At 36.2% G+C, this 25,654-nt stretch overlaps 1 protein-coding gene across 2 annotated transcripts in view; it reads right to left on the minus strand.

Annotated features, from left to right (window-relative positions):
• ATRNL1 (attractin like 1) overlaps positions 1–25,654 on the minus strand; it is a 525,452-nt gene that overhangs the window by 481,009 nt on the left and 18,789 nt on the right. For both annotated transcript variants that reach the window (XM_027812182.2, XM_005443870.3), the window contains exon 2: positions 26–109. In XM_027812182.2, coding sequence (XP_027667983.2) covers positions 26–109 — 84 coding nt within the window. The remainder of the gene's footprint in view (positions 1–25; positions 110–25,654) is intronic.

Below are 25,654 nucleotides of genomic sequence, written 5' to 3' on the forward strand. Positions count from 1 at the left end.
TTAAGCTATGAAAATAAATACTTACTATCCTTCAATTAACCAGGTACATTTAGTTTTATATTTATAATTTATTGGTCCATCTGTTAAATATCCAGACGGTTCTGTTAACCTACAAGAGAAAAAACAGTGCTGTAATAAACCAGAAACAACACAATAGAACACACATCATCAACATGCCAATAGATTCTTTCTGGATGGAAAGAAAATTGGCCGTGAGGGAAAGGGTCAAGTCCTTCTTTATATTTCTCGTCACACTATTTTTGCTCATAAAAACTAGAATGCTGATTATTCTGTGTCATTGGTTTGCTTTCTTCCCCTAGACAATCACAAGTCATCTAATTTTTCTAGTTCAGTAGCAACTAAATACTACATATAATGTAAATCATCCTTCACACAAAGTGGATCGGAGCCGGCATAAAGGGTTTCTTGTTTGAGAGTATTTTGCTTTGTTTGTTTCTTTTGCCATTGCCTTACATCTTACTTCTGAAATAAGACCGCAACAGCAGTGGGAAAACTGTTCTAGATCAAGAGAAATTAAGGCATAAATTATAAATTTAAATAAGCATACCTGCCAGCCTGTCCCTCTTGTTCAGTAATGAGGCACTGAAAAGCAAAACCTCTGAACTATGCAAAAACTAAATAAAATGTATATGAACAGCTATAAAAGGTCAGATCAAAATGCTAATGCAGCCCAGCACCCTGCCTCTGACAGCAGCCTACAGTGCATACCCAGGAAAGAATCTGAATACAGCCACTTCCCACAGCGTTACACCGCTCCCAATGACTTCCAGCTCAGGGACACTCTCAGCCAGTGTCTTTGTGCCTTTGTGTTGGGTTTTGAGTTAATGCTTCTTCTTGGAGCTTGCCCACGTAAACTCACGTAAATTTTCAGTATCTAGAGCATCCTCCAGGAATGATTTCCACACATATATGAAGAGACATCTCAACTGTTTTTGTCCTGATCTACCTCTTGGCCATCATCTGACATCCTTAGGTCTGGTATCAGATGCAACGAACCACCACAGTACCTTATTCACGTGCTTTATCCCACTCAACATATAATGATCTGTGGTGTTTCCCTCCCTTCTCTCCACTGCTCCTTTTCCCACCTGAGAAATCCTTGCTCACTGCCTTTCATATATCTTTTATATTCTCCTATACCCTTTCTGAGATGCAACACAGAGATCTGCATATTGTATTCAAGATGCAAGTGAACCATGAATCCGTACGGTAGCAAAATAATGATTTCCACACCGTACTCTATTCCCATTTTAAAATTTTATTTGCTCTTTCAACAGCTACTATACTGACATTTTAAACACCACTAGCTGCTATAACTTTTTTCTGAGTGATAATAGATAGTTCAAGATTCATTACATATAGAAATTCATTTAATGGAGAAATAGAACCTTTTCCCTCCATCCATCTATATTACTTCACATTAATCTATACAGAGTGATAAAATAGCAGATGAAATTCAATAATCTATTAACATAAAAGCTTTCTGAAAGAGCTTAGTATCTTCAGCATGCTAGCTTCACTAATTTATCCCATTTTTTGCATCTTTTATGATTACGTTCTACAGTTCAGGCCTTAACACACATCTCTGGTGGCCTTACTCCACTGGGAAAACTAACCATCTTACTCTTCAAAATGTTACAACAATGATAACTATAAATACATACTCAGAAACACTCAACTTTTTCACTATAGCATGGAAAGATAAAGTATCACAAAAGGAAAAAAAGCAGCAGTGGGGGTTTTCTGTTTTGTGCCAGGCTTTTTCATAAATCAATAGACTAGATCTAAGTCCAGAGGCAATGCTGAAAAAGCTGACCAAGTCACAGCTAAATTTTCTCTCCAGAAGTCTAGCTGAACAAGAATTTAGTATCTGCTATCCTACTGTCTTTGAAGCTGTATACACCAATTATAAAAATATTCACTACCACGTTCCACTGCAAACTGTTTATGTTTGAATTCCTATCAAACACTAATTGCATACTTATTAACAGAGGTCTGTAATCCCAAACATAAAACTATAAACACGTGGAAAGGAAATAACAACAGAGCAAGAAAGAAAAATTTATGAGACAAGGTCTACACAAACTCTTTGGTTTTACATCTGTCCTGCAAGAACCAGCATCAGTTTGTTAGGCACACTGTAAGCCACCCTGTCCCAATCCCTGGTGGCTTAAATGAAGATTGTCGCAGCACTCTCCAAACTAGTCGACTGCAACAAGGCCTTACCATCTCATACCAGCAAACTCTTCATGCCAGTCCCTCTGCTGCCTTCTCCTCGTCTCATCCAGTGCATGTACTCTCTCTCCTCTTGTTTCTTCCTCTCTCTCTTCCTTGGCTGCCCAACCTCTTAACAGAGCCAGCCACAGCTGCACCTCGTCTACACCAGCCAACCCACCGCCCCTGAAGCCAGCCCACAGCTGTGTATTATCAATGCTAATTAACCCAACTTCATTCCTCTTCATGAAAACTACAGGTGAAGATCTTCTGTAAAGGGACAAAGAAAGTTCTCTAATATGGGGAGCTGTCCAAATAATTGTACTTCAAAACATTTTCAAGGCATAAAATCAGTATGAATAACGTATTTTGTGTTTCTGAATCGAAATAAGAAAAGCAGTTAAACAGCTGGTAACACACGCAACAGACTGGAGGGAAAAAAAATAAGAACAACCAACCCCCACGTACTCAGTCAGCTGACAGCTGAGAAAAAATAAACCCCAATACATTGAGCTGGTCTGAATGCTGCAGTATACTGCTCCCCAAAAGAAATGTTTCCTGGTAAGCGCTATACAAATGCTGGTGCAGCTCACAAGCAAAGCCATGAGTGACGAGAAGCAAGGCTGGTAACTCCCACTCCTCCCTTGCTGCAGACCGGAGAAGCTGCAGAGATGGCGATGGGAAAAGGTTAAATATGCTCCTGCCAGGGGCTGTCGTGTGAACCAGTGCTTGGCCACAGAAAACTTTCGCTTGAAGAAAGCAAAAGGCATATGCAGTTAAAGTTCATAATATTTCTTTTTGTTGATAAATATCATCTTTATGAAAAAGATATACTTTCATATTTACATGCACGAGAGAGAGGTTTTTCAGTGTTGTCTTCTTTATGTATTAATTACATTGTTCAGACAATACTGAACACAGTATCAACCTATAACTTAGTGGTCTAAGTTGCACATTAATGATTTTGAAATCAAGCTAATATTGGTGCTGGGCCCCTAGCAGAACCTTAGTAAAGCTGATTACAGGAGCTTATATTCTTATATTAGAGAGTTTGTACTAGATTGAAGTCTCTTTTTTTTTTTTTTTAAAGGCAGTAATACATACAATGCCAATGAAAATAATTTTAGTGCTGTCATATGGTTTATATACAGATGTAAAGCCTTATATAGCAGCCCATAGAACATTTCTTTTGCTTCAAGAAGTGTGAAATATTGCAAGTATTCATTTGCAGTCATGACCATTGCCTTCTCAGTGTCTGTATAATGCAATGGAGGTGACTTACAAGGGTTGTTTTTATTAGATCAGCCCTTTGGCACTAATAAAGTGCAAACAATTTCCCTTGCCACCCAGGCTGATAATCTTTTGATAAATAGTTTCTTTTGGAAGAGTAGATAGCCTTTGAAGCATTGCACTTCGCTGAAAAAAGTAAAGAATAAATAAGAGCATCACATTGATTTGTAATAATGGTTGTGGAAAACAGTAAAATAAAGGGGCTGTTTATTTAAAATAAATACATAGCAAGACAGAGTAGTATTACTTTAAAGTTGCTTGACTCATACCGAGAACTTTTAAGTATCTTTTTTCCTTCCAAATGTTATCAAATACCAAATCCCATAAATAACACATAACTAAGCAGTACTTCTTTCACATAATCTCTTACCAAATCAAAGGCAATATTCTCCATCATATAAAGCCAGGTATTCGTGGCCAAAGCTTTCCTCTGTGATCAACAGTGATCTTATCAAATAACCTAAATGTAGATGAGCCAACATGACTACACATTCTTTAGTCACAAAAGTGGAATAGCCAGAACGATGCCTACATGCTGCACCCCACTCCTAGCTCATTGCTGAGAAATCTTCAGGGATGACAGGAAAAACATAACAATTTATGTGGTCTGTTTAAGCACCACAGGTTTATCACACCTAGACTCCAGCTTTCTGAACAAAATGCACAGGGGAGCAGACGATGTTCTATATTGTTATTCTAAATTGCACCCTAGCTTTCATAAACACAACCGTATTTTTTTAGTTGGCAGGGTTATAATCAAAACCTATAAAGAATTAGAGGCGCACACCAAGAGAACATTTCCTTTCTCTATATACCGTAAAACGGATCTACCAAATTACAGAAAGAAGTCAGGATGCTGCACAGCAGTTAAAAGACGTTCAGAAGCATCAGTGACAGATTAGTCACTCATCAAGCTCATCAGTCATTAATAGCTTATGTGAAAGATACATGGCACTACAGGTTGTTTCATCTAGAAGACAGACATAACAGAAAGTTAAGGGCTAAAGGCTGAAGTCAACACAGGGCGACTGAAACATGCAACAGAGAGATATCTATATTCCCTAGACTATACTACTGTTATAAAACAACGGCAAATATAATTGAGTTAGAATTTACAATGGTGACATTTATATTTACCACTTCAGAGACTAAATTTACACTGTTGCATTTCAAGAAAAGAAAAAAGTATGCTCTAGTTCAGTCAGAAATTATTGGTCCAAAATGAAGGAATAGTCAGATGAAATCTATGGCCTGCAACATGTAAGACATCAGAGCAAGTTATTAAAATGGCCCTTCCTGGTTGTAATATTTATAGATCTGTGGAAAATGCAGTCATGTCATCTCCTGTATCTTCTTGTAAAAGACTAGTATTGTCAAATCATTCAGAAAGGGGAAATAATTTAAACCAGAAGTCACTGGGTGTTTTCTGTCATCAGCAGAACATGAAGATCCACAAAACTGCTGGCAGATGGACAGGTGGAGGTCTGATTTGTAATACAGGTACATTAGGAAAAACAAAGCATAAGGCACATTCACAATATTACAAATATTCACTGTTAAATAAAAGAAGGAGTTGTGAAGAGGTTCATTTATCCCTATATCATTTAGTGCCATTTTTCTATTCAGAATTTTATGGAATGTTGGATTATTTTGCAATTTCTGCTTCAGATATACCTGAATATAATATACAGAGCATATTTTGCCATATGGATTCATCTCTTTATCAGTATTTCTGTGTCAGTCAAGGACTGTTCTCTCCATTGTTGCAAAGTTTTGCTCCATCACCTTTTCATCTTTTATGAAAATTTATTTAAAAAAAAAAAGAGTATCCATAACTGTGCTTCAAACTTGTAAGATCAAATCCTTCATAAATACAAGTAGAAGCAATTATTCTAGCTCAAGAGCTTGTGCCTAACCTTTACAGCAGGGAAAGGCTCTTCAGATATCCCAGATAAGATCAGCTGAACACATTAAGAAAGAAGGAAAAATAATTTGGACAACCTTACAGAAACCTGAATCAGCGAGCAATATGATATCAAAAAGAAATACAGAAGAGATCAAGAGGCCATTTCTCATACCAAAATTTTAAGTGATAGACTAAGAAGGTTTCTTATTAGTTTTTTCAAAGGAAGATCTGAAAAACCCACAAAGCCAGATTTTTATTTTCCAGGCATAAAGTATTGACTGGCACCTGACAAAAATTCTAAGAATCTGCATTTGATTTTCCTGCATTTTTACATTAATTGCAGAATCTTGCTGTGGTTTTTTTTTCCCCCACAACATATAATAAAACAGAATTACTAAACATACTGTAGTTCTAATTATTTTTCAATGACTAATCAAGAGGAATATTTAATAAATTAAGAAACCATTTGCATATGCCAATCACACTCTTATACTTGTAGTGCTTTGCATTTACAGAAGGCAGCATATTTAGAAACAGCAAGCATGTTCATGACAACTTTTCACATGCCAACTAATCAAAGGCATGCTCTTAAATAAGCCTCACTCTATCCATTAACAAAGTAATAGTTTATTTTGTAAAATGTCCCTCTTCATTCAAGTATTCAGTTCCTCCCTCTAACTTATTTTAAAGAAAACCAGGCTCCAAAATAATCCAAAAATCCTAGAAAAGTAAAATGAAGACTACAATGCAACAACATTTTTTCCACTCAAGAATAAAGTGGACAATCTCGCACAATCTATTTTGGTATTGACTTATCCTTATTATTAAAAAGTTTTTCTAAATGTTTAACAATTTTTTTTCTTAAGTTTAACTTAAACATTTGCTTCCTGTCCTACAGAAAACAGGCAATTCCCTTCCTCTTTCCACTTAGCTTTTACAAACATCTGCCTTCTGGCTTTTCTTCTCTGAATTAAGCACTTTAGCATTCCCCACATGTCATTTTCTAGAATTCGCTCCTCTAGAACTTCTCCAATTCATCTGCATCTCAAAATCATACCTACCACTCCAGCTGTAGGTTGAACAGCATAGCAACCAGAGAAAAATTACTATTTCATGTCCTTAATGTATCCAGTTCCCCTGTATGTAAGTAGCAGAATAACTGCCTTTATGCATGCTGATTTGTATACAACCTGTAATTCCCTGTGACTGCTAACCTCCTCCACAGAAGGAACAAACTGGTATTGCTCTAGTTCATCATACTGGGGTTAATTATGCCTACTGAAGTGTAGAAATCCAAATCCAATGCCATCAGTATGACGTTTTTCAGGCAGTATTATATGGGATCAATACAGTTTGCATGATCTGGAACTTGCTGCATGGCAAGTTTCATTTATAATCACTTTCTCAGTAGGAAAATCTATTTTTGCTTCTGTGACAAGCATTCGCTTAAAAGATGGTAATACTTGGCCACCTGCATAGTGAGAAATCCTACATAAAATCAATGGACTCCACGAGGAATGGTGAAATTCCATTTGTGTATATTTATCACAAAGATCTTTAAAAAACTCCTACATTTTCCATAACAGCCATTTTTCCATTACACTATGTCAATTATGTTTTTTTAATTATTACCCATACTCATTACTCATTCACTTTACAAAGCACTAACAAAAATTAAAACTCAAGTGCAGATATGTAGAAGGTCCCCATCATGACAGTTGCATTAACTTTAGTCATTCAACCAATTACTACACAGTGCCTTTTTTTGCATTGGTTAAAACCAGTCAGTTGCCAGACATCAGCATTGATAATTAGAGGTACAAACACACAAGGTCTTCCTTTTCCTCCCGGTTCTAATATTAAAATCCAAGGAAAAATAATGACATGCATATAGAAAAGGGCTTTCTACTTTTTCTACACATAGAGAGAATTTCCCATTATTTTCCAGCAACAGCATATCAAAACGTTTTATTTTAAGGTGGGGGGTGGGGTGGGGGTGTGACAAAACAAATAACAGATTTTTGGATGAACAGAGGCCAAGAGACAAGGTGAAGAACAAGCACATTAATGATTCTCATTGCACAAATGACCGGACTGTTTTCATTTAACAGCTTGATACTTAAGAGTAGCAACACCACTGAAAGTGTAGCTTCATAGCACAGGTCTTGAAAAAGCCAGGATGGCTTCTATCTTCAGATCGTTCTTCTGAGTATATACATATATTCTTAAAAATATGCAAGTATAAACCATAACTATCTAAAAAAACAATCCAAATGCTGATTGCCTTAAATCCAAGCAAAGAAACACACCATTTTCTCTACTGGTATGGAGTATTTGTTTATTTTTATAACTCTGTAAATTAACCCAGATTTTGGAATAACAGAACTTCTCCATAAAGTGAAGCAAATATTTGAAAGGGCTCAAATCTCAAAAAGAAAAAAAAAAAAAAAAAAAAGACAGACAGCAAAGCCTAACAAAATCTGGCTTATCTGGTCTGCCAAGACACTAACACAGTATGAGGGAGAATAACAGCCAGCACAATAAATGCGAGGAAGCTGACTGAAGAGAGATGTAGCAAGGAAAAATAAATCAGTGCTCTGAAATCTGTCGTTAAATGCATTATTACTCCTCAGTGCACTCTTAGCCATTTTGAATAGTATCGTTCACATAATGTTGAGAAGAAAAACACACACAAAGATTTTTAACAAATTACTTGGGTTATCTTCAGAAAAAAATGTTCCTTACCTATAGCTCTCATTGTGCCACTACTCCTCCTCTAATAAATATAGTAGATTTCCATCAGGAAACAACTTTTTAATACAACTTTGAAAGCACCTGATTCTGTATCTGTGAGATGAACAAAACTGAGATTATTAGAGATTACAGTTTAGCCGTTTAACATATGTACTCAGATACACATATTTTAATGAAAAGTCATTGACCTGGTTTTCCAAGGTTTAACCTGAAGTCAGAAAATACTTTCTAAATGCAAACCTTACCATTTGGGAGAAAGGGAGGAGAGCTGTTATGTTACATTTTAAGAAACCAAAACTACTAAATATTATATCACCCCCCAGTCATTTAGAAGTTATCAACAACTAAAAAAGTTTTTATGCTATGTAGTTTTACACAGATGGATTTAAGTGTAATATTTATGGAAAGTGTCTACAGAATAGAGTGGAGTTGAGTCAATGTTACAGAGTTCAACAGTGAACTGCGCACTTTCTACAGAATTGCCACACCAATTAACAGTTCAAATCCTGCCAATATTTTCCAGGTGGCAGTGATCCTCTTTGCCTCAACTTGGAAATCAGTGCCTTTTAAAAGATACTGCAAATAGCACAATATCCTCTACTGACCTGGAAAAAACTTCAAGAAATATAGCTTCAACTCTCTTCTCTGGAATAATACACACATTTGGTATTTGCTATTTTAGTATTGTGGTTGGACAAAATCATGAGACAGACATCTGCCCTATTAGAAATGCCCAGGCTAGTTCATAGTGTCATCCAAAATTCTGCCTATGTATCACCCTGCCACTATGCTTAAAATTTAGAATTGTTAGAAAATCAAGTTGGCATTTGATACAAACACAAGACATCATATTTTTCCCTGTTTCTCTATCTCATTTAATTATGGCTGAAGATGCTACTTCAGATATAAAATCCAAAAGGTTAAAAAGCTACATAAAAACAAGTCCTTTTCCGAGTAAGATGCAAACCATCTACCCAATTCATCAACTGAGCTTCTTGCACTCACAGTTTTGTATCATGGTCACTCATTTTCTCAGAAAAAGAGTAAGGTTTGAAATATTTCTGACTATTCAGTCTTGTTTAAGAAGAATATCAAAATCAGTTCCAAAGGTTTCTCATATATCCATCCAGGCAGCTATTATTAGAAGCAAACAGGAATTACAAAAGAATCTGCCAGGAATTAAGGAGACACAGCTTTTATAATGTTCATTTCAGCCAGGAGTTCTTTTCATGGCCAAACGTTGCCATGATAATGAAGACATAAATAACAGAAGCAAAAACCACCACACACTGCCAGACTGAAGTTGTCCTATTACTTACTTTTTCCTACCACATTAATAGCTATTATTTCATTCAGAAAAGTTTTGTACTTGAATAGATTATGGTACTTTAAGATTATCCAGAAGTAGCACATTATCCTTGTAATCCCTAGTGTTGAAAAAAAGTTATCATTTAAGTTTCTTTGATTGCTAAAGCTCTTTTCTCTAGGCTTTGTTTTCTACAAGGCAGCCCTACATTTCCACAGGTGTCATAGTTAAGTATATTTTCTACCATATTATTTATATAGTTTTGTTAATGTCTTTCACTCCATGTTTGCTGCCTAAAATTGATTTCAATCCAAGTAGTTTCTACATTAAAGTAAGATTGTCTACAGGTTTGATTTATTCACAATATTGACAATAGTGAAGGATAAAGTTACTTAGGAATTTTTATGTATTTGTATATACTTTAAACATACGTATGTATACATTATATACTGAGCCACGTATACATATTTTGTAAGACTACTACAGTTAACCAAACATGCTGAAGTATCTTAAGATGTGGGACCCAAAGTATATAGACAACACAGACTGAGGTACTTGGCAAAAAGGTAATGCACTGCTATTTTTCCACTGTACATCACTATAAATCCCATTTTCATTTGTGACCTAGTTCAGGGTTTTAACTTAAGCTTCCTGAGGTAACAGCCAAATGCTTTAAATCCAGTGTGTTACCTACTCCTTAATTTCTCATTGTCTATTGTCAAGTTTCTAATAAACATCTGTGCTCAACAAGAAGCAGCGATTTCTACCTTTCAGTCATTGAGATTGATTAATACCTAACCAGCAACCTGCATGTTTCTTAAGGACAGAGTTCTCCTGGCAGGACACTACCTCCTGCCATAAGGCTGCAAGCACCAGCTCCCCACTAGCTGTAATCTGAAATTATTAAAATACAGTAAAAACTTTGACACACACACACTCCAAAGCAAAACAAAACCAAAGACATCAAGCACCTCTTAGCATCCCCAAGACTACACTAACAGAAGTTTGTTTCATTTTATATTGTTTATGATTTGTTTGGTTTTCAACACTTTAATTCAGCATCCTCACTCTATTTCTTTGTTTTTATTTTTTTTGTATATATATATATATATATACACACACACACACACATGCACACATACACAGAGCAGCTCCTTCTTCCCCTCTTCCACCTCCCATCAGCACACATGCTACTTCTCAGGAGGTTCCCAGTCCCTGAACACAACCTCAGACAGTACAAACATTGAGATAAGAGATAATAGTTCTTTTAAAAACTTAATTGATTAATAAATTCAAAGGGCTGGTTGTTGACTAGGTTTCAAGTACTTTCTTTAGATAATTATATAGATAATTCACTTACTATAGCCACAAAAGTCAGAAAGTAATTATCAGGACATTACACTAGCTTTAAATACAGAGCACATCCCTCCCTCTGCTGTAAAGAAATGGAATAATGGCATTCAAGTCTCTGGGGTATTTCAAGGCACTCCTGTTTGGGGATTTTGTTACTTACCAGTAAAAAAAAAAGCATCATTTTAGAACACATCATTTGTGGCAGATGTCATTTCACTCCTATTTTCTGTTTGACTTTTTAGTTCAGGGGTAAGTCATAATACTGTTAGCAACTTCCAATACTCCCTCTAGAAGTGGATGAAGGGATATCAGGAAGGACAGACTACAATATTTTGAGTCCGAACTATTCCAGCTGCCAGTTTCACAGAATCAAACATTTCACACATTGGTTGATGGTGTTGCAGGGAGGTTTGTTTGTTGAGTGGTTTTTTTGGTTTTGAGATTTCTTGGGGGGATAGGAGGAAGATCCATTTAACCTGTAATTTGTTCTTTATTTAAATGTAAAAATCACCAGAATTAATGAAATATTGAAGTTTAAGATTACAAACAAAACTTGTTATCTATTTTAGGTTTCAGCTCATAGGCTCTCAACTGAAGTGAAACACCAAGAACAATTGCAGGTAGCAATGAGAAATGTTAAAAGACAGGGGCTCACACAGAACTGTATGTTATATCCACCAGTTACTGAGCTAAATGCAACTTCTATTTACTGAACTGTTAATAGAAGACCTGCATCTCCAAAGCTGCTGTTGTGAAATATCCTGACATCAAAACCATACAAGTCTTAGACCCTTCTGCTACATGCAGAGCAATTTTGTTTGGGTTTTGGGAGAAGGTATTGCTGTTATTTTTGCTATCCACACAAAAGAATACAAGAAAAAAATTGAATCATGGTAATGGATTTATTTTTCCAATATTTTCTTTCTTACTTCAGTTTTGTTTTTTTTCAGTGAAGTACAATAGTGAAAAAACTACCAATATTCAACACAAAACTAACGGGAGTCTCTGAAAGGTGCCATATAGATTTTTAAAGCTTTACACCAAAAAAAGACACCAAGGAAAATAAACAGGTTGCATCCTGCAAACTGAGCCATGTGCATTCCTGTAGCTCTAATGAGAAAACTCAAGTGAGACTGCACATGTTACTCCATTCACAGCCTTATACAAGCTTAGGATTTAATGAGGTACCATATTAGTGTAATTATGAAAGATACAACTCTGAAGTTTTTCAGTGTAACACTCCATGGGTTTATTTACCACACAGGCATTGAATCATAAAAACTTTGTTTTAGAATTTCTAAATAGACTAAGCAGAAAATGTTCTTAGCAGAAACAGAAAACTTGGTCCCTTCGAATTCTGTCTTGGTAAGGACACTGCCAACTCAATGAACAAGAACATAAGAGTTTCTCCTGAGATTTCCAAAACCCTTCTGCTTTAGCTTACCAAGGCACTGATCAGTATCAGCCAGTTGCTCTAAAGACATAGCTGGAGCTAAGAATGGAGAAAAAGGACATACAGGATTTCGTCACAGGGGCTGTTGCCCCCAGTCTCCCATGAAAGGAGAATACAGGTCAGAGGAACATTGCTCGGAATGTCGCACTTTACCTTTAACAGAGTACAACAGCAAGACCCGCACCTACAAGACCAGAGCTCTCACAAGTCCATTCATGCTATCCTTACAGGAATATGGCATGGCATGTGAGATACACAGCCAAGCCTGTCTTATCAATGAAAGTATATAGGCAGCATAGAACCATCTTTCATGAGCAGAAATTGTTGGGATTGCTCCCAGGATAACATGCTGCACCCACTTCTCAGAGACTGACCATCTAACTCTGCTAGGAAAAGCTCTCAGAGCTGCTGTTGATCTTTTATCGCTGAGTTCAAATGCAAAGTAGAATAGATTAGAAACAAGGAGCCACCCTTCATCAAGACAGTATAGACTGAAACTATACCTGTCCACTGAGAGGAGCTTCAGCATAATGCCCAAAAGCCAGCAGGAATCAATGAAGCCATACACTGAAATCCAACGCCAGCAAAAATTAGGCTGCTGGAAACAAGTAGAGGAAAAGAAATGAGAAGGCAAGCAATCACTCTGAAATGGGGTCAGAAAAAAGCAGTGACCCTAAGGCTTAGAGAAGTGATGATTCAGGTAGCAAAATCCACTAGAGCAGAGAATTGTTTCAATGCAGCCGAATGGTCAGAGAGAACCAGAAGGATGGGTTGATGCTGCCAGTCTTGGATTTCATCAATCGAATTGTATGCCAAAGAAGAAGTACTAGCAGCACACCCTCCACAGGTCATGCTGTAGGAGAAGCTTCCCCAACTCTCAGTAACTGTAGACTGAAACAGAATCATTCAAAAGAGACACTTTCATTATTTAATATATCAGTTTACAAAGGTGCCATCCGGTATGCCTGTCAGCATTTAACTGCTTCAACTGTCGTTTAATTGTTCCTTGCAATGTATCTAAACAGAAATCTAAGTTGCCCTGGTAACCTCACTCAACAAGTCATCCAACAATCCAGCACAAACTACCTTTCCTGGCATTGATGGAGTATCTACAAAAGGACCTTTGAAAGATACATCAAAATGAGATTAACTATTGTTGTATTTGATTGGCTTAAACCAAACTGGACTACATAGCAAATTCACATAGAAGTGGGCTGGTTTCCATACAGAAGAGAGACATCTGAAAGGAATGTATTTAGCTGAAGGAAGATTATAACTGCAGCAAGGACGACAACTGAAACCAATCCTGTTTAAATTAAATATAATTGACTTTCCTTGCCTACATGGCCTTACCTGCTTCACTAGATAGTTTCTCGACTACCTTTCCTGTCTGTTACTCCAAACAGGCATGCACTGACATAGGAGGTACTGCTTATCATTAATAATTTCATTATAATAAACATTTTGTTCAGTTGGTTGGTTTTAATTAAGAGTAAAGAATTTATTTTTAAATGCTTTGGAAGCTTGGCTTTGCTTTTCAGAAAGCTTTGCTACAGGTAAAAATAAGTGAGCAGACATGACAAACTAAGAAAACCAATTCTCCTTCTAAACCCTAGAAAACCACACAAACTGCAATAAATGTTCTTAATTTTTATTGGATAAAGGAAAACTCATCAAAATTTCCTTGCAAGGTTCTGTGTTACCAACGTGATCTGAAAGCAGTATTCATCCAGAATTCCAAAACTGGTTTAGAATCCAGATAAAAAGAAATCCCTCACAACAACGTCATCAAGTCTTAATATTACTTTTATTCAGTTCTCAGTCTGTGGACTACAATTTGTTTGGCATTTGTGCTACTATCTCAGGTAACTTATGACTCTTAAAGTTCTTATTGATCAGCTAACATTGATGCAAAACTGATTTTTGTATTGATAAACACTGAATCAGTTCTCTTTTAAAGAAAATAATTCCACAGATTAATTCACGCAAGCTTAATAGCTTAACATCAGCAACAAATCAAAGGAAAAGACTTATCTTAAACTTCCAGTTGACCTTAAACCTTCTATAATAATTTTGAAATACATATTAGAACTGAGTGGTCTTTCCATATGTGACTGCTTCCAAACAAGGTCTTTCCAGAACCAAAATGTTACAAATTGAAACAGGTCCAAGTGGAGTTACTGACAAAAGAACATTCAATTCTGTTTCATGAAAAGAGCTACATCACCTAAGACCACAGCTGAACCTCGATTTCTGGCAGTTTGCTACTCTTTTGTTAGATTTTATCTAGCATGAGCATCTGCAATGCTTAGAAACAACAGAAGAGATCAACAAGTAGAAGATGAGGGGAATGGGGGGAAGAGGTTCTAGAGCAGAAAGGCTAAAAAGAAAACTGCGTTCTAGTATATTCTTCTGTACAAAACATATAGACCCCGTTTTCAGGGTATACTTCTGGATACCATTGCTAGACATGCACCCCACAGTCAAAGCAGGCATTTTTTTTGGCCTTGGATTAGTTACCAGAAGGTGCTCTTAAATCATTAATCTGGGTGTCAGTCACTCCTGACCTCAATGCTCTGAGGACAGCATTGTACACAGGACTGTTAGTAGGTCCTTAAACTCGACCTTACTACAGTTAAAGCAAAAATTCAAACCAATTCTAGCATGGCTTGTTTTTCAGTAAGGAAGCTGAAGGGTTATCATCAGCCTAAGAAGAGACAGAGGACTTGTTGAATCATTCCCAAAATAAGCTTTTATTCAAACCTGCAAAAAACTAGAACACACTTTTATGGATACATGAAAAAGAAAATGAAAAAGAAAAAATAGCCACAGAAAACTCCAAATACAGGAAAATTAGTCCCAAGACTAGACATATTTTACAGCATCTCAAAATACACAGTTGGGAAGCTGATACTTCATTCATTGTTTTATGAGACAAAAGACTTTAAAAAATGGGATTTAAAAATATAGCTACTTTGATAAAGAACTTAAGGGAAGAAATTAAAGAAGTGATTATAGTGAAAAAAACCCTAAAACTCTGCTTAGAAACTGCATAGATAACAGAAACATTAAGACCCGAGAAAGAAGGAAGGGCGGGAGCTCAGCACTTAGCACTTTGAGAAGGGACAGTTAGTACCAATGTAGTTGAGCTCAAAAAGAATGTAAATAAGGAGCCTTCCGACCAGGACGCGCTCTAGGGTATAATAATTGTGATAGAAATAGATCAGCGACTTCCTTCTCAAATGGCCCCGACCCCAAAGAAGGTGGATCCCCCGCCGGGGGGATCATGCTGATATAGATTAAAGCCAGCCCAGTGGGCATGTGTTAGCTTGGCATGCTCAGAGCGGACAATAAGGAAGAACTAATCTCTAGCTAGCAGATGTTTTAAGATAACAGAAATTAAATTACCAAGACTACTCATGTATGCAAAGATAAACAAGAACTTCAGCTAACTGCCCAAGAAGATGAAACGTACATCTTGAAGAGGCACCAGAGGGAGGAGATTCTGAATGTTCGGAAACCTTATGTATATGCATGACTTTGTATAATAAATATAGGACTGCTTGTTGAAACGGTGTGCAAGTTAGGAGAGGCAATGCCCCTTGCAGCCGGTGCCGCAATAAACATACCTGCTTTGTAATTCTTCTCGAGTTGTAGAGTTCGATTCTGCAAGTCAGGGGGGAAAAGTTCTAGTGACTATATAAATTAAGGCAAATAAAGTACATTAAGTAAATAAATTATACACTTGCACAAAGAGTTTTATTCTGATCTGTGAATTTGCTCACTTGTGTCCACGTTCATAAAACCACACCTGCATTTGTACTTTAACATGTGTATTCCCAAAAAAAAGGTACCAGATATGGACCAGGCTGTACAAAACACTACCAGCCACCAGAGGCAGATCAAGGCATAACTGTCTACAAGAGGTCGTTTTGCTCCACCTCTGCATCCCATCTAGCCAAAAATGAAGCAGAGCCCCTTTTCCCTTGATTTCTCCGACCAGGAGCCGCAAGCAGCCAGCACAGCGCAGGCTGTACCCTCCCATCAAATAGCACTCAAGTACCTTAGGGAGTTTGGAGTCAAATCCAGAGTGAAAATACGCTAGTTCACCCCCTGACCAAGGGAGACACACTAGTTCAGTTTGACATTTCAGTTTTGACATTTTCCCCCCCTCCAATAACTAGCTTAATAAAATAGCTACTTTTTAAACACCAAATCTAAAAGTTATCTATATATAGAAGATTGAAGCTTCTTCAGCCTGGATTTTGGAAATTGCCAGCCTAATGTCAGCTTTTGCATTTAGTTAGAAAATAAGCTAAACCTTTGATTACAAAGTCACTGGAATACAAGTTCTTAATCCTTTTACATTTTAAAATGCTTTTTCTTGAATCAGCCTAAGGATCCAAGTATTCGGATTCATAGAAGTTCTTAGGCTGCAAATCCATTTACTAAGGATAGGATTATACAGCACATGTATACCATTTTACCTACAATACTTTTAGGGAATTTAAACTGACAGGTCTGCTTTAAAAAGCTTTCAGTTGATATGTGAGCTTTATGGAAGTATTTACTTATATTTCTTGAATTCCAATATATACCCTCTACTACCCCAAGAACTTGAAGATATCCAAAATTTTTAACAAGCATAAAAATGGATATAGTCTTTGTTTCAGTTACTTCTTTATACTTTGGTATAAATCTGCAAGAGTGAACCTGTTGTTATAAAGAAGATGCGAATACTGTATCACTGTTGCAATTATACACTAACATTCAAAAAAACATTAACAGCTGAATGTACCCACTATTCATATAACAAAAATCTCATTTTAGAATCATATTTAGGCTAAGATCACTGTGTGGAAGAGGACCAGATCTGACAGGTACTTACAGAAGTGAGCTTTTCCTGTCCAGACAATCTACAGCACACCACCCTCTATATATATTCTCTGTACATTTACCATGCACACACAGAGTCACTCTTCCTTCTTTTCATCCCCAGCAATGCCCTGGTGTGTTACCTCTGGCGTGTGTTTGTAGGCAGACAGAATTGGGTCTTATAGGCAAGAAAGGGCAAAGTCCAGCTTCAGAAACCTGTTGGAAAGCTCTCAACACTTCTAAGCTGCAGTTCTGAACATTCTTGTCATTAGGGTTTCTTCCACTTAAGAGAACAGTGGTATTAACACATAAGAAACTTTACACATGCCAAAAGAGGAAAGAGGGATCCTTTAGGCAGCAAATGAGAAAACTGGAGAAAGTTAGGCTGAATGACTTGTCTTAAGTGAGTAACTAAACTGCAAATAAAGATATTTAAATTTAAACATAAAGGATCAACCTTCAGAAGTAGATTTAAGCTACTAAGCATACAATATATAACCAGGAACAGGGGGAAACGTTTTTAGTAAGCTTTCAGAGAAATTAGATATTTGTATAATTAGTAGGGGGGGTTTTTTGGGTTTTTTTTTTTTGCATACTCTGCATAGCCACTCAGATCTGTGCTACTCACATGTAATGTCTGGATTTCCTCAGCACCGCACTGCAGCTTAGTCTGCACAAAAGATGGATACATTTGCTGTATATGCTAGTAAAGGTAACAGCCCAAATGAGGTCACTAACATCTGCCTGCTTCAAAATAGGAAAGAACCTTCTTTAGTAATGCATTTAGTACATTGACACAGGTGAATACTGGGACATACGAGTAAATCGTAAGGAAGTGCTGAGTAGCCACCTGCTATTCTATCAGAACATGGAGTGATTACATATTGTTAGGTCACAGGTTACTGTGCATAAATGTCTGCTTAAAAAGAATTTAAATAGTTTTAAGAAGCCCCTGATGATAGACAAGACCAGAAAGCAGAGCCATGTCTCTTATGAATAAGGTTAAATAGAGCCCTCTTCCACACACAGAGCTCAAAATAAAAGTTATACATTAATTCCAAGTCTGCTGCATTCATAGTTTAGAGTTTTGGAAAGATCTTTAAATGCTCAGCACTGATGTGAGGATTCTAGAACATTGCCACAGCTCAGCTGTCCAACACATTGTGTTAGAGAAAGAAAAGAAAGAAAAATACATCAGTGTTGAATTCAGAAATAATTTTACTTGATCATTCAGGAGTATATGATAATATAAAGAAAAATAAAACATGGCAAGAGATGTGGACTAAAAACACTCAAAAACCTGAAAACAGGTACAGCTAACAGACAAATCTTCCATACTAAGTATAGCCCATCTATAAAAAAGTTCAAATAACCCTGAATGCCGTGACATGTTCTGAAAGTACTTTTTCACTGATACACTGATCAATGATTATGTTAAATATGTAACATGATCCAGCTGTGATATGAAATTTAAACTATGAGAAAAAAGTAATTTTAGAATCAGTTACAAAAAAACCAAGGAAACTCTCCAACATACAAGAGTTAAAATATGTTCAGCAAAAATTGTGCTGTACCACAATGTTAGGTACTCAACAGAATCTATTATGTCACGTTCTTGTAGTCAGCAAATATGCTTTTGAGAATATGTTTATTAATCAATAGGATGTATAGTACCACAGTTTTTCATGCATATGAGCTTTTGGAAATTCATTAAGAATCAGACAGTCAAAAATACAGTAACAGCAAGTCCACAGCAGCACTGTGCTACTGTATCAGCATGTTCTACTGTTTGAGGCAGCCAAAATACACAAGACATTTGCCGTAGTACTTTTTAACATAATAATAATACTAACACAAACTGTTTGGAATAGTTTGGATTACATGGCATACAATTTCTATGAAAAATATCATGATATTAGTTAACACAGTTCTTGAATGCTTTCTTTTACAAAAAAAGTATGTGAAAGACTAATTTTTCCTATGTCTGCTTGCACATTTTTGACTCCTGACCTGTGGATTCATTCATAAGAGCTTAATAAAACAATAAAAAACTAATTCCTTTAATGTGCAATGGTGTGAGAGATTAATTAATTTACCATTAAAACAATATACTAAGGCTCTATCTTAATGCCATCTGAGAGATTTCCAAAAAATGCCAAGTACATTAATGAAATGTTGGACATTTAGAGTTCCACACACTTTTAAAACTGTTTAATTACCTCAGTAGATGAATGGACATGATTATTTAAACAAATAAAACAGGCTGAGTTGGAAGAACATGTTTTAAAATCAGCAGCAAGAGACAGACTTCACAAATAAGAAATCAACTGGAGAATGACTGCTAAAAAAGGATGAAGATTAGTTGTTTCAATGATTTTTGTAAGCATTGGTAAGCAAAATATTCAACAAGACACTGAAAGTAGCCATAACAATAGCTGAGAGTCTCAAATCAAGAGAAACCTCCATCATGACAGTCAAGAGAAAAGCAGATTTCAAGGAAACTGCACAATCAACAGTGAAGGCACAAGATTAAAGACATAGCCTGAAAGAGACTCCTTTTTAAAAAGCAACAATGTGAAAGACAAATTAAATGAAAAGCCAGTAAACAGAGGATGGATGGCATAATTTAGGTCGACACTGAAAAGTCCCAGATGCACCCCTGTCACATAGACAAAGAGGCCAAAAAGTTCCCATCTCCAAGATGTGCAGGGGTCAATGTGGAAAGGAGTGCCAAATACAGCATATAGTACATGTTGATTCATCTAACCCTACATCTGCATAGCCTTTCCTTTTCTCGTTTCACACTAGAGCACTCCTAAAAAAATTATCATGTTAAAATAATTATTACAGTAACTGTAAAATAAGGTTACAGAGATCTTACCTGTTTGGGGTTATTTTTACACGTGGATTATGTTACCGACCACTTACAGGCTGCAAGCTTCACTAAAGCTGTTGATTCCAGCTTAATATGGCAATATTTAACAAGGATAGTATGCATTCTCTACACACCACTGGCATTGCAAACAGGGATTGCTACATGGGAAGTGTGTTGCAAAGCAGAAAAAAACATAAGTAGTCAGACAAAGGGCCCCCTAAGGATCCAGAAGGGGAAGTCCCTGCTTAATTAAATCAAAAAGGCATAGTCAGCCTAGTCCTCTTGTCTTGGGACAAAGATGGACATTCCTGCTAGTCCATTAAATCCATCATGAAAGGTTACTTTATCAAATGAGATTTGACGAGAATAAATCCAGATGTTTTCAAATAACCTTCTATTCAAAAAGACATCAAGGCTCAAAAATTTAAGTTCCCAGTAGATGTTCAGCTGCCATATTTATTTCACAGTTATTGGGAACAGCTATTCCCTGGCTCATGCATCCAGTAGAAGTAGTCAACTTTCACAAAAAGAAGAACATCATAATATCCTGATTTTCTCTGTATTGGTTGAGTTTTCCCCCTTTAAAAATGAGGTAAAAATCTTAAGATGACAGACATCACAGCAATGCTAGTGTCATCATCCAGAAAGCTGCCTGCTACACACTGCTCTAAATGACACACAATCTCACAAATGAGTAAACAAAAATAAAAAACCACAAAACCCAGAAGATTTACAGTGTTATCTGGGTTTATCTCTGTGTCTGCCAACTTCTTCCATTTAGATGTTTCCATTCCTTTAATCCACTGGCCCTAGTGTCACAGTTAATGAGCATGTAAAATACATCAACAGCAAATTTTAAAAACTCTCCAAAGATGATTTATTTTCTTCTTGCAACTGTGGGTAGAGAGTTCATTCTGCAGTAATAAAACTGTATCTCTTTGCTTTTGACAAGGAATAAAGACTGAAATATAAACCAAGAGAAATACACAAAACAAGTGGTATATTAGTTTATAATTCAGTTGTACACTGACATAAACTTCCATTTCCTTTGGATTACAGAGGAGATTTGTTTACTCACAAATCATTACAAAACCCCAACAAACCAAAGAACCTTTCTTGAAAAACTGTACTAAAAACCATTTAAAACTGAGGTGTGGACAGATCATGCAAGGTTGGTTGGGGTTTTTTTCACCTATACATTTTCAGGAGAGTGATGTTGATGAAAATCAGGTAGTTGTGAACAGTACTGTTGGATGCATACACACTTTAATACCTTCTCTTGTATAAACACTATTGCTGCTCAGGGAGGGATTTTGTAAAACTCATATAATTGATTATAAATCTCTCCTCCGTCACACAACTCCAACACAAATACTTATTTTCACACCACAGCAACCAGAGATACACACCTGTTACATCTGATTTAGTAAGTACTTAACAATAGGACCATTACTGCAGAACACATCGGCACCACAGCTTTTCATATTGGCAAATTGCATAATTACTTTTTAAGTACCAAGTGTAACTAATTAGCACTTTTTAAGCCAGTATGTATGATCCTTAAGTCTTAGATACTTTCATTTAAATTTTCCATCAGCTTTCTAGTGCAGGAGAAAGAAAAAAAAAAAAAAAAAAAAAAGAACAGAGTGTTATATACATGATGGTATAACAGCCAGAGCAGCTGTACATACTCCATAGCACTCCAGCTGTAACCTGAGATGAAGATTAGTCAGGCACACTGATTAAATGGTTACCTTTAATAACTAGACAAGCATCTTCACAAACTACTTAGCAAAATACATGCCATGGGATCATAAACCCAAGTAGATACTATTTCTTTGTTATTACCAGTTAGAACTTGCTCTCCAAGTGACAGCTAGTGTTTCTTCACTTCATAAGACACTATGAAGTATTTCATAGTTTCATTTATGCAATTAATAATTAAGGTAATTAATAGAAAGGAAATAGGGAAACAATACGGAATTTGTGTATTTCTAGTAATATTCAGCACAACTAATGTTCTGTTCTAAATAAATAAAATTTGTGGAGCAATGGAGATGAACCTTGTCTTTTTACCTTACAGACAACATGAAATCGCTTTTTAAGGTGGAAATTCAAGTCAGAATTAAAATACTGCCCAAATTCCAAGTGAGGCTAAAACATCATATCTAATGAAGAACTGTAAAACAAGCCTTGAATTATCTAATATCTAGTTACATCTTAAAAGATAAACTGGGATGCTGTGATTATAATCTGTAACTTTTTCAGCATTACCTTCTGTTCTAATTTCCTTTTTTTTTTTCTTTTTTCTTTTTAGGAATGTATACATGAGAAGGCAAGGCAATCAACTATACAATCAGAACACTTGAGCTTTAGTGTATAACACTAATAATCCTAAAAGGACCAATTCTTGTCCAAGTTTCAAAAAGTAATGTTCTCAGCTAAGGATAGTTTGTTACATCATGTGTTTGTATGAGTGTGTATATATACAGACACATGATTGCAAACTTGTCAAACAATTGACAAAAAACATCAGGAAGCATGAGGCAACAGAAATAAAAGGTAACACAAAACAATGAAATGTTCAAAAGTTCTCACTCAGGATGATGATGTAAAGTATTATCTCGCGAAAGCAAGACAGCTCATGGAAATAAGTGTATAGAATTGGATAATATCACAGTTAAAATTAACAGAGTTCAAAGAACTTATTGTCCTACCAGAACAGAGACAAGAATCTCTACACAAGAACACTGGGTAACAGAAGACCCAAGACATCCTTGCAACTTAAGTAGTAGGCACTTTATTAAATAAATTCAACTGTACCATTTGTCATATTCTAGCTAATATTGTACCTAAATTTAATGCAAAAAGGGAAGGAATTGCTCAGAATTAATATAATCTATTAGTCTAGCTTCTTATTATATAATTTATAGTTTAATCTAAAAATATAGATGAGGGGAAAGTAGAATGAAATGCATTATAAATTTATTAACATCACACTCTTTATCTTTGATAAAACAACTATAAAGAAAATCACTGTTATGTGGAGACTCAATAATAAGCTGTGTAATTAGTTAAACCTGGAGATCAAGTATGAGAACCAAAATGCAAGTAACAGGCTGCATAGAAATGGGACCAGCAGATTGCCCATAAGAAAAAAAACAACTCAGCTTATGTGGGGATTAATATTGGATAGCGGAGCTAGTCAAAAGCTGACATTAAAAGATACTTAATAATGACAACACAAGTGTGCTAGTGTAATATATTGATGGCATGAAGTTGTTGATACTGTTAGAGATGAATATACTCCATGCAAAGAATTAGGTGATGTTGATGCTTGACTTACAGAAAAGAGATTAAATTTAATAATTTAGTCTGTAAAATCATGCACTTAGAAGTGAAGGGAATAATTTTAACTGAAGGAAGAAGAAAATTAAAACAGCAGAATGACTATAGGCCACCAATGAGATACAGCCAAGAGGGGGGGAAGAAAAGGGGGGGGGGAAGAAAAAAGAGAAAAAAAAAAAAAGATAAATGATCCTACAGTATGGGATTTCCAGCGATCAGGCAGTGATCCAGATGTGAGATCTCCAGAAGCAGTCAGGCAGAAATAGTACCGTAGCACAGGAGACAGGCAAAGCCATATCCAGGAAACAGAATAGCCAAGATTAAACTGGAACATGTACAGAGAATGCTATTCGAGTGACTGGAAGAAACAGAAGCCTAGGAAGAAGGCACTTATCCTGGCGCAATGAAGTTCAAGGTAAAAATATGACATGCTCTGTATGTACAAAGAGGATAAAAAGAAAAGTAAACCAAGATAGAATAGCTCTTTTGGATAAGGGACTATATACAAAAATAGTCATGTATCAAGGTGATAAAATCATGTATACAAAGTCATTATAGGGATAGTTTTAAAAAATATCTGATCAAGTTTCAGATTTTTCTGCTAGAGTTGTTCACAGGGGTTTGGGATGGTTTTCTTTTGTTCTTTAAGTACATAACACCCCCTCCATATAAAATGTCTCTGAGCATAATAAAGGGGAACTGTGTGTTTGCCACATATAGGTAGCCAAAGCTTGATTTTACTTTCGTAATTAAAAAAACCAGAAGCATTAAACTATGTTTTCACACAGCTTTTATGTCCCTGCAAACAAGTGATGCCTTTGCCCCTAAAATAACGTACATGGACTAGAGCAGTAAATCCTGCAAGGGTAGGGGAACGGTGGGGGAAGAGAGAGATTAATCCTTTGCAGAGATGTCAACAACCAGCAATTTCAAACACTCTGGCTGGTAACACCAGACAGAAATCCTGAGGGAAAGGAAGAAGAGAGTAGCTTGTAGACTGAAGTAGGGTAAGAGCAGTATTCAAGCCTAAATTGTAATTCAAAATGCTTAGCTTTGCTGTCCGGTCCTGAAGACAGCTGTTCTTAACAGCCACATTATTTTTTTTCCACCTTGCAGCCTGTGAACTTCAACAGCCGTGCTTCCAGGAATTCCTAAAAGGACATAATCGGTTCAAGTTGGATGTCATGTCTACCCTGACACATGAATCTGGCTACCTCACTCCTTAGAGATATTGATAAGCAATCTCGGAACACAGCTCACAGAAGTGTATTGATTTTATTTTATAATATGAGCATGTAAGGAAAAGGTGAAAGTGTTCATCCTTCTCCTTCCCGCTCATTCAGCAGCACAACGACTAGAGGCACTAACCCCAGATAAGGGAAGGTTTGCAGTACACAGGGTAGCTGCTTCAAGTCAACTATCAGCATGGCATCTGGACTTCCATGTAGACTCCAGAAAATTCTGTTTTCAAGTTTATTTGTATATACATACATAAATTACAAGCAGATCTATACTCACACACATATACAGATTTATCTGTTTTAGAAATAGTTTGCTTTTATATGCAAGACTTCACCTTTAAACTCATACAAATCCCTGCTGCTTTACAGACAAGCCATTTTAATTAATCCCAACTTGCCCGCCTTCTTAATTAATCCCAACTTGCCAGAACGTTGAGAAGGCAGGCAAGTCATTAGGAAAAAAAATCAAAGCACTCGAAAAGGTTTAAAAATACTTTGGGAACCAGGCATCATCAAGAAGCTTCACGTTAAAATAAAAATTCACATGCTGAGGCAAAAGCACCTAGCAATTTTAAAAACTTACATTTAAATAACAGAAAATTGCAATACTCTACAACTGACCACTCTCTACAACTGACAACTAGAAATTAACATACCACAAGGATCAAATAATTTTCCTTTATCCCAGAACAAATGCAACAATAATTGTTATTTGCAATTTCTAATGCAAGGCCAAATAATGTCCTATGAAGGCTGAACCATAATAGAAATACTAAACTTCAGCATTTATGTTTGTTCAATCTTGACAGCTCTAATATTTTTATTCTCAGTGTTGGTCACATTTTTATTTTTTGGTAAATGAAAACTTCCTGCTGCCCTGTTCCTTCTTCGGTAAGGCTCAGAGTTAACATTTTTACCCCATTGCTTCGGCCTGTAACTTTTTAGCAGTTTCAGACAACTGCAACACTCACCTAGAGAAGTTAAAAAAAAAAAAAAAAAGAAACACAGCTTTGATAAC

This window comes from Falco cherrug, chromosome 9 (genome assembly GCF_023634085.1).
Source record: "Falco cherrug isolate bFalChe1 chromosome 9, bFalChe1.pri, whole genome shotgun sequence".
NCBI lineage: Eukaryota > Metazoa > Chordata > Aves > Falconiformes > Falconidae > Falco > Falco cherrug.